At 43.7% G+C, this 18,605-nt stretch overlaps 1 protein-coding gene across 2 annotated transcripts in view; it reads right to left on the bottom strand.

Moving 5' to 3' along the window:
* Nucleotides 1-18,605, bottom strand: part of PTPRN (protein tyrosine phosphatase receptor type N) — a 119,367-nt gene that overhangs the window by 13,864 nt on the left and 86,898 nt on the right. For both annotated transcript variants that reach the window (XM_083153768.1, XM_083153769.1), the window contains 3 exons: nucleotides 9,729-9,941; nucleotides 2,477-2,686; nucleotides 1,389-1,536 (listed from right to left, as the gene is read on the bottom strand). In XM_083153768.1, coding sequence (XP_083009894.1) covers nucleotides 1,389-1,536; nucleotides 2,477-2,686; nucleotides 9,729-9,941 — 571 coding nt within the window. The remainder of the gene's footprint in view (nucleotides 1-1,388; nucleotides 1,537-2,476; nucleotides 2,687-9,728; nucleotides 9,942-18,605) is intronic.

Raw genomic sequence — 18,605 nt, 5'->3', positions numbered from 1 at the left:
TCATGCTCCACCCAAAGGGCGTGTCTAGTTCCATATAGGGAGAGATTGTGAAAAGAGATTGTGAACGTGGCACCTAGAAGCGGGGGTGTGTACTGCTACATCTGAGAGGAATCTTGTAAAATGACTTATATCCAAATGTAGATGCAGTTAGAAAGAGTTACTACAGTATACTTGGTAAATTGATTGCTGTTATTTCAGGGATTTTATTTATTTATTTATTAACAGTTTCTTATATAGTGCAGTTATAGTGATACAACAAACTGGGTATTTACAGACTTTCAAAGGTATGAGGGCCCTGCTCGCAAGCTTACAATCTAAATGTGCCTATTATCTGCATCATATACACATAGAGGCACATATATACAGTAAGTCTTGGTTTGTGGAGCTGTCCCATTGCACATACAAAATATATTATTACTGCATGGGCTGAAGCTGAGTGTACAAAACAATGGATGATGCAGTGTCATAACCAACGCCGACACACATTCACCTGTGGCTGAGGGAAGCCAGTAGGTGTTAATTGGTGTAGGCAAATCTTAGCTAGAGTGTGCGCCAAATTGCTGACTATGTACAGTTATGCATGTGATATGGTGTATATGTAGGGGTGCAAAGGGGGGAGGGTACTAATTACCCTGGCCCGGTCTCATTTAAGGGCCCAATGGGGGCTCTGGTCCCCCCCCCAATAACCTGGAAGCAGCAGCTCTTTTCAACCCAACACATGCTGCTGTGTGCTGAGGTGCAGTGTGGCTAGGGAGGCACATAGCCACGCCTCCCATGATTAGGTCACTCCCCCTCAGAAATACTGCCCTGTGTATATGATATGATGCGTGTCATACTATGTGTGTAATATGATGTGTACGATATGATATGTGTGATGTGATGAGTATGTAGGGTTACCACCCATCCGGGATTACTCTGGACAGTCTGGTAATTAAGACTGGCATCTGGAGTCCGGAGGGGTGGTGTTCTAGCTGCCTTTTCCCGGACATTGTCTAGTTCGGAAACACCACCCACCCGGACTTCGGTCTTAATTACCGGATTGTCCAGAGTAATCCCAGTTGGATGGTGGTAACTCTATATAATGCTTAGGAATGTTTAAGGTTTCGCGATCAATAAAAGATTCTAATTAAGTTACATAAAATGGCTTCCAAGGCAGTTTGGGGAAATCTACTTGTGAGAAACATTTTTAATTAGTGGAACTAAAAGCTCCACTCTCATGCAGGTACCAACCAACCGGATCACACATGAGCAAAGCTACTGAGATCAGCCCTTGAGGTGATAAGTTTGCCCACAGCATATTCACGGAAGAAATGGATCCTTTAGGAGTCTTTATATACTTCACGGATACAGAGTACGATTTAATATTGACATATGATTATTGCACTCACAGGGGACAAAATCTGGATTCCTGTTCTTCTTCAGGTTTGCATCAGTCTTAGCGACAGAGCAAGAATTTGACTCTGCCTGATCAGCACACAGTGTCTGCCATTCCTTAGCCAGGCGGTCTCTATTTCTCAGATGATCTTCCATGTATGCCTGAAAGGGTTATGAAAGCACGGGGAATGCAACAAGTGTTCTCAGTATCTTGAAATATGAAAGATGAACTATTCCAGTGATGGCTAACCTTGACACTCCAGCTGTTGTATAATTTGGCCATGCTAAAACTGATTTAGGGCATGCTGGGATGTGTAGGTCAACAACAGCTGGAGTGTCAAGGTTAGCCATCACTGAAATATTCCCACCACATTAATTAAGTAATCTGTACCTCCGCAGATCCCTATCGATCAATATATTTTTTCTATACATTTGGGCAATATGACATTTAATAAGTGACAATATTAAACTGCCCTTAGCTGCTTAATAAATAGGCCAGTGGTTCCAAAACGGTGTACCTAGACAACCAGGGGCGCTTTGGGACACTTGCTGGGGTGCCTCTGATTGATGCACTGATGAAGATTATATATGCTCAAAATGACATGCAACGCTGGTGCTGGTGCTCGCCAATCATAAAACATGTGGGCAAGTAGTACCACAACTATGTCCCACACACAACTGAACCTAAGGGGGACAGGAACGCACACTTTACTCAATTTAATATACTATATTTTATTCAATTTATCAATTAAAAACATTTGGCCTAGGGGTGCCTTGAAAAATGCTGATAATCTAGGGCACCGTATTTCATGTTACATCTGCCCCCCTGCAGTGCACATGGTTTTGTCCATTAGAGAGATCATTTGTTTTTGTGAGTGAACCAGAATCAGGCCCCAGATTTTATACTTCCTACTGTGTTCCTCAGCAATTATTTCATATCTTTAAAACAAATAATGCTTCCTCTAATTTATACCTTTTGTGAAGAGCAAAGAAAGAATAAGGCACTGATGTTCAGAATATGTACAATGAATCAATGCATAAAAAGAAGTCTGAAGAGTGGATGATAACTTTAAAATTACTTAAAATGATTAATTTGACTTACCAGGATCATGTGACCGGTGGAGATGTCCATATTGGACTGAACTGGCTCCTCACACCAGGACGGGGTGCTGCTGTGGGAGCTGGGGCTTGGTTGTGGGACATCACTAAATTGGGAAGACACACTGCTAACACGGGAGTTCTCTGCTGCTGCCCCAGTACCCTCTGTGCGGCTGAACAGGGATTTTCCTGCCATGTGCTGTCTGCATAGATCCTGCACTCAGAGAAACAGACACAGAGGACTAAGTACTAGACAGTTTTTGTATACGAGGATTAGATAGTTAGTGGCATGTGGTACTTAAAGGTGAGACCAAGCAACATCCTGTACAAATCCCAGCAGTCGGAATCCCGGCGGTCGAAATCCTGACACCGGAATCCCGATCACCGAAATCCTGACCGCCGAAATCCCGACCGCGGAAATCCTGACAAGGGGGGGCCGTGGATCCCCCCCCTTGCGGGCTCACTGCGAACACCACGCAGCGGGCCCAGTGCCTCGCTATGCATGGCACACTATTTTATTTTATTCTCCCTCTATGGGTGTCGTGGACACCCATAAAGGGAGAAATTGTCGGGATTCCGGCGTCGGTATTTCGACCGCCGGGATTCCGACAGCCGGGATTTTAACTCCATCCGTGTACAAAGCCAGAAGAACTGTGTGTATATATATATATATGGGAATAAAGAGAGAGATAGATGTGCGCTCTATTCACCAATTAATCGTCATACATTGGTATATAAAATGTATATTTATTCAGACTTTTCTTAACAATATAAATGGAATAATTTTTCAATAAAAACAATGACAGTCATATGGATTCCAGATTCAGATAAGATGTTTTTCAAGTGAATGACAGGAAGAAGATCCGACTTCAACATAGAATATACTTCTTTAACAAACGAAACCCCGTTTGTTAAAGAAGTATATTCTATGTTGAAGTCGGATCTTCTTCCTGTCATTCACTTGAAAAACATCTTATCTGAATCTGGAATCCATATGACTGTCATTGTTTTTATTGAAAAATTATTCCATTTATATTGTTAAGAAAAGTCTGAATAAATATACATTTTATATACCAATGTATGACGATTAATTGGTGAATAGAGCGCACATCTATCTCTCTCTTTATTCCCATTCTTCCCATCTAGTACCTATATTAACAGCTAGGTACAGTAGAAGTGCAGCCCACTACACGGCGCGGAAAAAGGATCACTAAACCCCATTCTTTTTCAATATATATATATATATATATATATATATATATATATATATATAAAATGAAAAGCTGAGCATCCTTGTAATACAGATAACACAATACACTAGTTTGCAGGAATCTATGATCTGCAAACTCTCTTTGTTCTAGGGAATAGGATTGCCACCTAGCAACAGCTGGTGGGTTATGGTGTAAGCCTCCCGACATACGCTGGAATGGTATAGTGAAATAAAATTTTCACTTACCTTACCACAGCCAGGGGAGTAGGGAGCTTAGCTGCTGATGCATGACATGTGCACAGGCAGTGCACATATACTGCAGGTCATGCAGGTGCACTCTAGTCACATGCACCTGCTGTATATAAGGCTAAGCCCCACCCCCTGAGGTCAGATTTTACAGAAGCTTACAGATGGCAATCCTAAAGTGGAACAAAAGAGAAATACCATTGTATGCAACGACCATTGTATGCAAAAATAATGTTAACTAGAACATTCATAACGAACATAGATCAGATCTGAGAAACTCTACTGGAAGGAGTAAGAATGAAACTGGGTTGGACTAGGAACCAACAACTGAAATAACTGCCATGCTGTATTGTAGCCAGGCATGTTATAAACTGAGGCAAACTTGTGAGTATAGCAGAGAAGAGGAAATAATTAATTTCTGATCTTTAGGTGGCTGCACTTGTTGCTTCTTCTAGGCCTTTGGAGTGCCTTGAATCAAAGGATAAGTTAGGTATATAACCGAACCTTAGAGAGAACAAGCAGCAGACCTAGCAAGGTACTGGGTGGGAAGGGTGGGAGCTGTTGCTAGGTGGCAATCCTATTCCCTAGAACAAAGAGAGTTTGCAGATCATAGATTCCTGCAAACTAGTGTTTGTTCGTCGGGAGGCTTGCCACCTAGCAACAGCTGGTGGGTAGACTACCACACACCTGGTGGTTGCTCTAAGGAACGCAATTCTTTGAGAACCAGAAGGCCTCCAGCAATGTCTAAAGAAATTTCAAGCGGATGACCAATGTGCAGCTTGCAATACAGGCTGAAATGGTAAGCCTCTAGCAGCCATTGAATTAACTGCGTCACAGTGAAGGGGATGGCCTCTGAAGTGGAGTGTCTATTCCAGAACTCTGTATGGTGGAAACTATACACTCCCTGGTCATAAAAAGGTATGGCAGGATGAAAAATATTCTGGCATGTGAGAGAGAAGTTTGTTTGATGTCTCTCCTTACCTGTGAGGGGTAAGTAAGTGGATTGGAAATCAACTATACAAAGATCTGGATCTGACTGGTCTCTGACCAGGTCACATTCCACCAGAGGTGTGTTCATGGAACTTGTTTTTGTGTGTCCCCGTAGAATAATAAGGAAACCCATTGGCGTAGGGGTCATCCAGGTTCAGATATGTGGTTTGACGAAAACTCAGCCCCTCTGGCTACAAAGGCAGGGGCTAACAGTGAAGCTAACTTCTTTGAAAGGCCAAAGATATCTGCAGATGGTGGTATAGTGGCCAAGAAGTACAAAAGGGATTAATGTCCCACCAGGTAGAATGCCATAGCATGGTGGTCTAGCTAGAAAGAATCCTTTAAGTATTCTTATTCTCTGAGGCCTGGGATAAGGAGAGCTAGAGTCAAGCCATATGAGCATATATTGGCATAAGCCAAACCTGTTTCGAATGTGGTGGCAAGGAAGTCCAGAGTTATACTAGGCTCGGAAAAGGGGGCCTGAAGAAGGAAGGTTAGAGGACTGTAAGGCTAGAAATTCAATTATGGATTGATATCTGGATCTTATTCTAGGCCTAAAACAGGCAAGGCGTGGAAAAGGCCGAGAGGTTGGGAATGGTCTGCAACCTAGTAATGTTGCAATCCACATACAATGTGGAAGATGTTTCAGTAGGTCTGTGCTGCCCTGGAAGCAGTCTGTAGATGAACCTAGAGGAAGCCCGGAACCTTGTGAAAAAGGTTGATAAAGGAAACAAAACTCTGGAGGGCCAGACAGAGTATGCCAGAAATATTTGGGTATTTTGGACACGTCTGTTTTGATTTTGTGGATGACCCACAACCGCAGAGCCAGAGGGAAAAAGGCATATGAAAGTGGAATGTCAGCCCGCGAAAAAGGACATAGCATCCATGTGGAGAGTCCCTTGTGTCCGAATTTTGGATATGAATGTCAGAACTTGTACGTTTGATGGTGTTGCAAACGTATCCACTTGTGGGTGACCCAAGGTCTTTGCAATTCTGAGAAAGATCTCTGGTGTGTTATGGCAGCAGTGGGATCTAAATCTACACCTCCGAAGGAACTGGAGAGTCGCTCAATCCACAGTATGACTGGTTATGTATAAGGAAATGGCTATCTTGTTTAACTCTTCTTGTATGCATGTAGCAAACAGGAGAATGGACCGCTGTACTGCCCACTTCCAGGCATTTATTGCCTGCTGACCGAGAATGCAAGATCAAGTGCCTCTTATTCTTTTGAGGTAGATAAACAGTGGTTTTGTTGTCCAGACAGAGCTGAACTGAATTATCCCGTGGGTCTGAGGGAAATACAGAGGATATAGCCAATCTGGCAGCTCTTAGCTCTAATGAGCTTTAGAATCTCAAGCGGTCCACTTCCCTCCTACTGTATTGCACTGGGTGAATGCCCCCCAGTCCATGAGGGATGCATCTGATGTGATGACTATGTCTGGAGTAGGAGGTAGGGGAGATCTGGAATAGGAAATGTTTTCCAACTGTGAATCTCCCTGTGGACTATGGGAGATAGTATCATTTTGTCTGTCCTAATCCTGTCAAATAAGGGATGATAGGAGGTTCTGGAATTGTCTGCATATGAGAGGTACGTGGAGAAAACCCAGGATCTGAGGCTCTCATTTTCCTTATCAGCCTAGCCAAGTCTCTCAGTGAAAACTGAGCACCTGAGAAACAGACTTGTATGGCATTCCACTTGTCTGAGGGAACCGCTATTGATAAAGAAGAGGAATCTATCAAAGACCCCAGAAAGACAACAGATTGGGAAGGTATTAATACAAATTTCTCAAGGTTCTTATGAAAACCTAGATGCCAGAGGAGCGACAGGATAAGATACCTGGGAGAAAAGGGGGATAATTGTTCTGCATGCACTACCAGGAGATTACCTAGATAGATAATAACAGCAAACCCTTTACTGTCTGAGGTGTGTAATTGCTGCCTTCATGATGCATATGAGTATGTAAGGGGCATTGGACAGTCCGAAATCCATTACAGTCCAGTTGCATGGAACGTCTCTCCACAGGGAACTTAGCAGCCTCCTATGATTTGGATGTTCCAGTATCATGTTAAATGCCTCCTTCAGGTCTATTTAGCTACAATGTTTAGCTTGGACCAGCCTAAAGGGTATATCTGCTAAACCCTCCATATGGAAAGACCAAGGTTTCATATATATTCAGTACTGGTCTATATGAACGGTCCTGTTTCCTTACAGGGAAATGGTAGCTGACCCAACCTATTTGCAATTGTCTGCTGACTCGATCTAGCCCTGTTAAAGGGCCAGGGACATTATTTATCCAGCATCCAGAACTAGTGTTCCCTGGATGGGAGCATATTTTGTTAGGAAAAGGAACAAGGGGAATATGCCCCCTCCCCCACCTGTACATGGTAGTCCGCCTACAGGAGGCCAATGCTCTGGAAAGACAGGGAGGAATCCTCTGTCTTTATTAGGATGATATTCACTTCACCTCTCGTGACCTGTGTCTGGGAGAAGCCTCCTCTGAGGACTCTGTGGCTGTCACATTGCTCTAGGTTCAAACTGCTGGCTCTAACAGAATGACCCTCCTAGCAAACAGGTCCCTCGAAGGGCTGGGGACGTTAGCAGAACTTAACCTTGTGTATGAAGTCAGGACTGAAAGATCAGAATTAGGTTTGGGACATCCACTGATGCAGGAGCTACATTACTGAGATCTGCACTTGCTTGCTGGCAGTTCTGCAGGCATTTGAAATAGAATTAAAGGCCTGGCCAATCATCAGGGTAGCTCTATTAACAGCTTTCAATAGGGCCATTTGGAAGCAGGGAATCTAGGGAGTTCGCTGGAACCCTTCTTACTCTGCCTTATCCAGGGCAAATAATACTGGCCCACAGTGTCAGTTACTTTGAACTTAATTTATTTTTATTTATTTATTTATTTATTTATTTTTGCAGCACTTTTTCCCCCACTTGTGCTGAGAAAGCAGAGTCAATCTCTAGGGTAAAAAGGGCAGGGATTTCATGAATGCCCAGGTGTTACAGAGAACAATCTGTCCTCCTTAATAAGGGGCTGCAAAAGCCAGCTGGGTGAATTACTACACCTCAAGCACTTGTTCAGGGCAGGGCAGTGCTGTGTATAGCATAAATGGGGCATTTCACTTGCCAATGCCACTCAGGTAATTTGCAAATCACTATATTCACCCCTGTGAGAGGATTCACTGGATCTTGTTACATCCTCCAACTCCCAAGCCACTCCCTGTGAGTTAGCTGGGGACTGTGTACTGTGGTGACTAGTCCCTTTTCTGAGCACTAGTCCCTGTTATGAGCTTGTTGTTGAGCATACTGCCAGTGACAGGCAGGAAAATGTGCCGGCCATGGGCAAGAGAGGGTGGTCTGTTACAGACCTCTCAGGTATTCCTACTGCAGGCAATACCTGGTAAAGAGATGTTATTGCCTGAACAGGCATCTCTTGAAGAAACATGAACTGTTGTTTCTTTTTGTGCCTTTCCACAACACTGTGAGAATAGGCAAGGGGAGGAGGAGACTCTGCCTGTCTGGGCTCTCCTTTCTCCTTTTACAGACCTCTCAGGTATTCCTACTGCAGGCAATACCTGGTAAAGAGATGTTATTGCCTGAACAGGCATCTCTTGAAGAAACATCAACTATTTGTTTGTTTCTTTTTTGTGCCTTTCCACAACACTGTGAGAATAGGCAGGGGGAGGAGGAAAGACTGCCTGACTGGGCTCTCCTTTCTCCACAGAAACTTCCCTGCTGTCTTCCGACCTGACAGGGTTAAATAACTTTCTCCTCTTAAATAATACCTCATTCTGTGAGGAAGAGGAGGTATAAGCAGCCACAGCCATGTAATGTTTGGAGGGCCGTCTGTTTTGCTGAAGGATGGGGATTTTATTAGTCTATCTGTAGCAGACACAGACACAGCTTCCTCCACCCTTCAGCGCTGAGGTAAAATCTGACCTCAGGGGGTGGGGCTTAGCCTTATATACAGCAGGTGCATGTGACTAGAGTGCACCTGCATGACCTGCAGTATATGTGCACTGCCTGTGCACATGTCATGCATCAGCAGCTAAGCTCCCTACTCCCCTGGCTGTGGTAAGGTAAGTGAAAATTTTATTTCACTATACCATTCCAGCGTATGTCGGGAGGCTTACACCATAACCCACCAGCTGTTGCTAGGTGGCAAGCCTCCCGACGAACAAATGATAGTAGTCCTGATTTGGAAATTACCTAAGGGGAAGCAGTTTATCCTGGGCAACTTGTTACCCAGTAATAGTATGTGCATTAACTGTAAAACCATAAAGAGATACATTGGAACATATTCCTCTATAACAGAATATTTCAACCACTGTGCCGTAGCACACTTGTGTTCCATGAGCGGTTTCCAAGTGTGCCACCAGATCTAGAGATGTCCACACCAGTTTACAGCCACCACCAGTTCAACTGTTATTTGATAGGCTCTTGTTTTCATGTGTGGGCCAATTTATTTTATTTTTGTTACCTGTAGGGACCATTGTTTTTTTCATATGGGAGCCCAATGTGTTTTTCCCTGTGTGGGTCTGATGGTGTGCCATAGCAATTTTAAAAAGTGGTGATTTCTCTATTGCATCCTAGAAATTTATAGACAGAATCTGATTGGTTGCCAGGTTGCTATAACGTCACTCCCTTTCATTTTAAGAAGCTTTAGTAAATTTTCCCCTATGTGCTCTGTCTTGTGCTGATGCAGGATTACTTTGGACATGGAGCCTTAAACCCATAATCATGGGACTAGTGGTAATGGAATTTATGAAATGTCACAGCAATACGTATTACACAAAGCTTTACCTGGTACTCAAATGTGGAGTCTCCAGCACCCTCAGGCCCAAGCCCGGCCAGACGCTCTTTCTCCCGCTGCTTGGCATGTTGGCGTAGACAGAATATAACAACTGAGGCAATGACTATACCAGCAATACAGGCCAAGGCAATAAAGATGAGGAGAACAAATCGGAAGGTGTCCCCAAAGTGCGTGGCATGAGGGTAGGTGGTGGCATTGCTCCGCTATATATGAAAAAGAACACCCATTTATTCCAGAACTTATGCAAGCTTCCAAGCTGTATAGAAAGTACTCAACATGCATCTTTAACATGGACCATAGGATCGATAAAACATTCATAATGTAGACATAGGATCCTTAAAGCATGTCCCTTTTTCAGACATGGGATCTCTCTAGTATGGAAAATGGTTAAATACAAGTTAACTTGGCCGAATGCACTTTGCCACTGCCATATAACATACTACCCAGCACAGCATTACCTGCCAAAAAGATTATTTTAAAAGCATTTACCAGGCAAGATCTACACCAGCAAAGTTTATCCTATAATATACCACCTGAATTTTAAGATGTATAGTTTCAAAAATCCCTATTGTGGCTTCAACAACCATATATATTATTCCTCGTCATAAGAAAAAGAGAATTACATTTGTCCCGTGTCAGTCCACAGCCAAGATTACCTACAAGGGTGGATCTAAGGGGTGAGATTTAATAGGATGAGAGATTCAGAAAGTGAGAGATTTGATAAGAAATCTCCAGGTTTTTTTAAAGCGGCGATCAATTACACTTCAACATCAAAATGGTTTTGCAGCGTAAATGATTGGCGCTTTAAAAAAAAACCTGGAGATTTCTTACCAAATCTCTCACTTTCTGAATCTCTCATCCTATTAAATCTCACCCAAAATGTTTTGTCTTCGTTGGAACATGACCTCGTGACTATACCTCACTAATTTAAATGCCAAACTAGGTACCAGATTGATCCAATGGCTCCTATCTACTACTTATTGATGGCAAGTCCTGAAATAGTCCTGAACCCCCCCCCCCCTTACAAAAAACACACAATCTTTTATAATGGAGTATTCCAGGAATTGTTGCACAAACTGAACTGTTACGTTGTAACTCTACTGTCTCTGTACACACCTGTACATTCAGACAACGGGAAACTACTAAGATTACGTAACAGTCCTGTGGATAGCAGTACTGCCAACATAGGGTATAATACAATACTAATGTAAGCATGTAAACCCAGCCATTTATTGAAATGGCCCATTGCATGGACCACAAATGTGCGGAGTATATATATTTATTAATTAAAATGTACCATTTACAAATATACACACTCAAAGCTAAATTGGTGTCTTTGAAATAAATTCATTGTGATTTAGGATTCCCTATGCTTGACTAATATAATAGTGCAGGAATGGGGAATTCCTTTGCCGAAACAATGTTTTACCCACAGAGCTTGCAATCTATGCGTCAAATACATTTGGAAGTTCGTCAATCGCTTCAAGGTCAAAGTATACAGAGAACATCAGATTCAGCTTCACTAATCCCTGTCAGAGAATAGGACCAGTCTATGCTGCTTTGTAATTTGTAGATTCCCCAGAACAGGGCGCAGATGGCTGCTGTACAGATATGTGAATTAATGCTAAAATGCCTTTCTCCATTTTGAGCCACCACCCTATACACAGAAAGCCGGAGCAAAGGTATTATTCCTACAGAACTTACCTAATGAGGATTTTGCAGCAGGTCAGTCTGAGCTCTTTACACAGTTCTCCAAGAGGAGGAGGGAGACACAGTGACAAGACTGTGTTTCCAGGCCCTGCACCTTATTCATGTCACACATACAATGATGAGGCCCATAAGATAGTGGCACAGGGGGGACAGATAAAAGGAGATCAAGATAAGATAGGATGAGAAATGAGGAGGGAGAAGTGAAAAATGCTAGGGTTCCGAAAAGAGGGAGAGAATGGAGGCTTCCAGGGGATCTGTGGAATGAATGAAAAGGTTTCAGATGCAGAAGGGGCACAAAGAGATAGAAAACAAAAGATGGGAACGGTGGAGAGATCTGTACAGAGGAGGATAGAGCACTGATGGAGAATGAGAGAGGTGGGAGCGGCAGGCAGGCAGGCAGGGTGTGTGGGTTGGGGTCTCTGATACCCTCTCCCTGCCACGGTTTGCTCCCTGGAATATCTGCTTCTCCGTCACAATCACAGCACTTGTCACATCAAAAGAGGTTACCATGACAACAGCTCCATGTTGCTGAGGAAAGGCGTCTCCACTCATAGGCATCCTCCCTCCCCCCACCAAAAGACAGAACGACACCTCCCATATTCACCCCCTTTCCTGCAGCTGGATGACACCTCCCCCACACCCCTTACTGAGAGCCCTTCCCCCACATTAACCTGTTATCAATAAGATGAGACAGGGACCATATCACAACAGCAATCATTAAAACAGCACAGTCTCAAAGCATACAGTACGGTCACATCCAGAATCACAGATACACAGGTTCTAGGATTGCCACATTAAGAAACACACAGCCACACGCACACACAAACACACACATAGCTCCAGGATTGTCACTTACAGAATCACAGATACAAAACATACAGGACTGTCACTATTCAGAAATACAAACACACAGTATTCAAAACTGTCACTTCCAGACTCAGACAACCCCTGGGATCACAGACACAGCACCCAAGACTGTCACATTCAGAATCAGACATTCAGTATCCCGGAGTGCTACAAAAAGAGTCACACAACATCCAGACCTGTCAGATTCCGAAATACAGGCTCAGAGCATCCTAAATGGCACATACAGAACACAGACGTACAATATCCGGAACTGTCAGATCTAGAAGCACCCACACTCTAGAATCAGGACTGTCACATAAAGAATAACACAACATCCGATACTGTTGAATCCAGAATCACAGGCACACAGCATCCTGAATTGTCACACCTAGAAATATAGACAGAAACCATCCGTAACTGGCACATCCTGAACCACCACATCCAAAACTATCCTGAGAGAATCCAGAAAGGTCACACCCAGATAACAGACACAACGCACTCAGAACTACCACATACAGAATCACAGTCAGCACTGTCAAATCCAGAACCACAGACCTAAACCTAAAGCTGTCGCACACACAGCATCTAGAACTGTCACTGCTAGTATGAAGCCCCCCATCCCCCCATCAAAAGCAGCATCATACCACCATCTGACACTGAGTGAGAAGAAAATATTTTATCTGGACCGCCAAATATATCAGATGTATTTATATATTAATGATAATAATTACAATTAATGGAAATTAGAAGAGTTCCAGAGTATCTAAAGTAGATGTATCCATTGTCCCTAACTTAGGTTACCATGAAACCTTCATAACACAGAAGCACTCAAGCTACAGGCCTACAGGCCAGAGGCAGTGGTCTGACAAGTCGAGGTTTGTTGGCTTTTTTTTAGATGGAGATAGCTCTGTCTTTATCTTCACCAGACGCGGAACTTGTGGGTGATGAGCCGAGGTGCAAAAATATAATTTGGACCCCTCTCTTCCACCCCAACCCAAGTTTACAATATGCAACACGTCAGTGGGTCACAGGGAGAGGCAGAGAGTGACAGGAAGAGGCAGGGGAGGCAGTGTGACAGGGAAAAGCAGTGGGTGACAGGAAAAGGATGACAGGGGAACCATTGGGCTCCTTAGTCCTCAGGGGCCCATGTGCACTGCACCTGCTGCACCAATAGTAGTTCTGTATCTGATCTCCATAGTGACTACTGCAGCCACAATGAAGGTGAGGGGAGCTGCGAACACTCCACTTTGACGGGAGTAGTGGGCACTCAGCTGCACTGTACTTTAAAGCACTGGGTACTTAGCTGCACCGTTATGTGAGGCATAGGGCTTCAAGTTCCAGGTGCAGAAGATTAAAAGTGTGCATGGATATATACAAACAAATTATATATCTACCACAAATGAGCGTCACTTCGGGTCTTTTATTGTTAATAAACACCTAAGATATTTTTTGCACAAAGACACGGATTGACGCTTATTTGTGTTAGATATACATTGGAGGATTCGTCCATACAAGGGAAGGCACCCGGGCAAGCATCTCTATTGTCAGAGTGTCAGACATATAACAGGTTTGTCTACCTGACCCTCTCCTGCACCACACGTACTAGTGAGCCTGCTCAAAGCTAATGCTTCGTAAGCTAGTCCGCTACCTTGTGTACCTCTGTTTTTGTGCATGTTTGAGAAAAAAATAGATGTAGTTTCACTCGCTGCCAACAGATGGCAGTGTTTTTGAGACATAGGGTGAGATTTAATAGGATGAGAGATTTGGTGAGAAATCTCCAGTTTTTTTAAAGCGGCAATCATGTCAACTTCAAAATCAAACTGAATTAGCAGTGTAAATGATTGCCACTTTAAAAAACCTGGCGATTTCTTACCAAATCTCTCATCCTATTAAATCTCACCCATGGTGTGTTTGTGAAACCACAACCTTGCCAAAGAGGGTTTTTTTTGGGTGAATCTCTTTTTTTTTAATTTCCATATCTTTTTATTTCACTTTTTTTTTTTTTCATTACATACATTGTACATTCCACTCGCCCTCCCCCCCCATTCATATCCATATTACAGGGAGTTCTTGTTCTATAGTGAACATATCCGTTATACATTCGATTAGAAGGAGTTTGGCGCCTCAACATGGAATCGGGCATGGATTTTCCGGTTCTCCGTGTATCCCCTGTGTTTAGGTGTTCTATTAGCCCTAGATTTATATTAACCCCTTGGTTCAATTCCCCCAGTGCTTTACTTTAGACTCGCATTTCAGAGGGGTTCCCCCCATTATTCCTCCCTTCCCTCCCTCCCCCCATTATGTGTATGATTTTTACTAGTTCCCTTAACCACCCCTAACATTTTTGACTTTTACTATATTCCCCCTTCTACCTTGTCCCCCCTCCATATTGTGACACCATACTCTCCATAGGATCCATATATCCTACATATCTAAAACAGTGCTTTACCCCCAAATCATCTAATAATCAAAACAAAAGAAAATTGTGATTTGTGTACATTTTCCTGAGCCGGTTACCCATGCCCGCCATGCCCCGCCCTTCTTCCTACTACCACGTACTCCGCTCTCCCCATCTCCCATTCCCTTCTCTAACACCCACATACTTCTAAAACCCAGCAAGTTTACTCTGCCCTCCCGAGTCCAGGTCCCCTCCTGCAGGATCCTCCAATTTTATCTGAACGGATTGCTTCCTCCTTGCAATAATTTACTTATCTTAAATTGATCCATCTATCCCATATTTCATGGAACTTTCCTTCTGTCCTTCTAGCTATATACCTGTATTTTTCATGTTCCATTGTACTGTCTACAAGAGGAACCCACTCTGCATACACCGGTCCCCCTTCTGCCATCCATTTTCTCGCTATACAGATTTTAGCTAGTGTACATAAATTTATCACCAGGATCCATAGGTTCCTTTGCATAACAAGTTCACCTTTGATCGTCAGTAAACACATTTTAGAAGTGCATTCACCCTGTGGGACACCCAACCGCTCAAGGGTCCTGATGACCTGGGCCGAGAATCTCTCCACCCTAGGGCATTCCCACAGTAAATGATAAAAAGTTCCTTCCCTACTTTTACACTTTGGACAGGTCTTGTCACCCCTACCCCCAAACTTAAATATGCGTTCCGGTGTTAAATAGGATCTATGAATTATGTACAATTGGACCTGCTGAAATTTGGCCTGCCCTGTTGCTCTCTGTACGTTGGACAGCGCTTCCTTCCATTCATCCTCCTTTATTTCCCCCAGGTCTAGCTCCCATTTATTGCACAATGCTCCCAGATTATCCTTCTTTGATTCTTGTATAAGATGTTTATAACATTGAGCAATCATATGACGGGGCTGGATTTTTTTAAGATATCCCTTAGTCAGCGACTCCTCCAATATGGGGTATCCTGTTCTAAATTGCGTTCCCAGGGCATGCCTCATCTGAAAGTAGCGGTATTTAAAGCTATTTGCCAAATTGAACTCCTCTTTTAATGACAAAAAGGTTCTAAATCCTGCCCCATCATATAATTGCCCAATTTCCACAAGGCCTATTTCCCCCCATACCTTATCTACCTGCAGTGCACCTAGTTCGCCTAAATGTCGCGTATTGTGAAGGGGAGTCTCGGGGTCCATCCCACTACTGCCCAGAATTCTTTCGGCCTGTTTCCATACCTCTATCGCCTGCTTGATTATAGGGGGCCATTTATGTTTTTTGCTTCCGGACCGTAACAGGTGCAGCGGGGAGTGCCCCGGGGACACTGTCTCTACCAAGGCATATATTAATTCCGAGTCCTGCCCCATTTTTATCCATGAACTCAAAAAGGCCATCTGGGTCGCAAGGTAATACAACCAGAAGTCCGGTAGAGCTAACCCCCCTTCTGCCTTGGGCCTTGTCAAGTTGCTCTGCTTTACTCTTACCCTTTTCTTATTCCATATTAGGGATGATATAAGCCCTTCCAGTGTTCGGAATATTTTCCGGGGGAGATAAATTGGAGCATGTTGTAAAACATAAAGTATTTTTGGTTGTACTACCATTTTTACGAGGTTAACCCTCCCAGTCACAGTCATTGGCAGCCTTTCCCATGACACAGTTTTAGCTTTGATATAATTTACCAATGGGGTGATATTCAAGGCCTCAAACTCCTCTGCTTTATTAGAGATCATAATTCCCAAGTACTGGAATTTCTCCACTATTTTTAATGGGTTATTCGCTGCCCTCGCTGTCCCTGCCAGGTCCCTCAAGGGCAGTATACAGGATTTGCTCCAATTTATCTTTAGCCCCGAAAAAACCCCAAACTGGTTTACTATCTCCAATAACTCCGGCATATCTGATATATAATTTTTAAGAAAAAGTAACACATCATCCGCGTATAGCGCTAAACGATCTTCCTTCCCTCCTATCCGAAGCCCTTGAAGCTTTCCACTCGCCCTAATTATGCAAGCCAGCGGCTCCATTGCTATCGCAAAGAGTGCTGGTGACAGCGGGCAGCCCTGGCGGGTGCCTCTTTTTATAGGAAAACTGGGGGATATATAATTGTTTACCATTACTCGTGCCTTAGGGTTCGAATAAAGCAGTTTAACCCAACTTATGAATACTGGCCCGACTCCTATCCACTCCAACGCCCTCCAGAGGTACTTCCATTCCACGGTGTCGAATGCTTTAGCGGCGTCTAATGAGACCACCGCAGGCGCCTCGTACTCTCCATGTTTACCTTGTAAGTGGCAAAACAGCCTTCTTAAATTTGTGGCAGATGACCTGCCAGGTATAAATCTTTACGTCGTTAGTCAGTAAGGATATGGGCCTATATGATTCTCTCACCCTTGGGTCTTTATCTTTCTTTAAAAGATTTATTATTAATGCTTCGGACATGGAAGGGGGCAATATCCCATCTACATATATCTTGTTGAAAAGCTCTAACAGTTTTGGGGAGAGGAACTGGGAATAAAGCTTATATAGTTCTTGGGGGATGCCGTCTGTCCCTGGGGCTTTTCCACTAGGGATTGTTTTTATTGCATTATTGATCTCTTGAAGAGTAAATGGTGCATCAAGTTTGTTTTTTATCCTTTCCGACAAATTGGGGGGAATTATCTGTGCTAGATATTTTTGTATCTCCTCAGTTGATTTTTCCGACTTTGCCTCGTACAAACTCTGATAATACTGGGCAAAACTCTGTACGATGCTGGGGGTTGTATTCAACACACTACCTCCCTCCTCCTGTATCTCAAGGACTATATTGGGTGGTTGATCTGCTTTTACAATGTTAGCCAAAAAGCTTCCGGGTCTATCCCCGACTGTATATCTATGGTGTTGTTTAAACACTTCTCCCAGCATCGTTTTTTCCTCAAGCTTCTTATTCCAGGCTACCTGGGCCGCCTTCCACTCCTCTTTACTACAGTGGGATCCCTCCCCTAAATATTTCTTCTCTAGTCTTTTACATTCGTTCTCTAGCCTCTGTTCTTCTTGCCTATAAGAGGCTTTTAAGCACGCAATTTTTTTAATTAGTGACCCCCGGATACTAGCTTTAAATGCGTCCCATATTAATTCTGCTGGCGCCGAGCCCTCATTTAAGTTTAAAAATTCTTCCCACTGTTCTTCCAGTCCTACCCCCGGTGCTAGTTTGGACAGCCAGTGTGTATTTAGCTTCCAGTATACAAATCCCTTTTGCCCCCCAGGGGCTAGGGTAACCTCCAGTGGGGAATGGTCGGATATGCCTCTGGCTCTGTAGGTCGCCCCGCACACCTTCAGCAGGCAATCCTCAGTAGCCAGGGCCATATCCAGCCTAGAAAACGTCTCATGTGTCCCAGAGAAGCAGGAATATTCATGTACATCTGGGTGGTCCCTTCTCCAGACATCTCTCAGTCCCATCTCCTCTATCATTGAGGAAAATCCGGACTTTTGGCCCATATTTCCCTGACTCTTAGATCCCCATCTATCCAGCCGTGGGTCCAGTACATTGTTAAAGTCTCCCATTACCAGAGCTGGTGTCTCTGGAGACAGGGCCATAAATTCGGCAACTTTCTTTAGGACCGCATAGTTGAATGGTGGGGGAATATACACCGTCATCAGCAAAAACACAAACGTATCCAACCTACATTTCAGGAACACATATTTCCCATTAGGGTCCACTGAAGTTGACTCAACTGAAAAGGGGATCCCCTTTCTCACCAACACCGAGACCCCTCTGGAGGCTGAGGTGAAGGTAGAGTGGAACGTCCACCCAATCCATGCTTTTTTTAACGCTAGAACTCTGCCTCCCTCCAGGTGGGTCTCCTGGAGACATATAATATCCACAGCATATTTACGCAATTCCCTTAAAACCAGAG

The sequence above is a fragment of the Crinia signifera genome, chromosome 7 (assembly GCF_055691185.1).
Source record: "Crinia signifera chromosome 7, ASM5569118v1, whole genome shotgun sequence".
Lineage (NCBI taxonomy): Eukaryota > Metazoa > Chordata > Amphibia > Anura > Myobatrachidae > Crinia > Crinia signifera.
The sequence above is the reverse complement of the archived record's forward strand: the minus strand, read 5'-3'. Positions and strand labels throughout refer to the sequence as shown.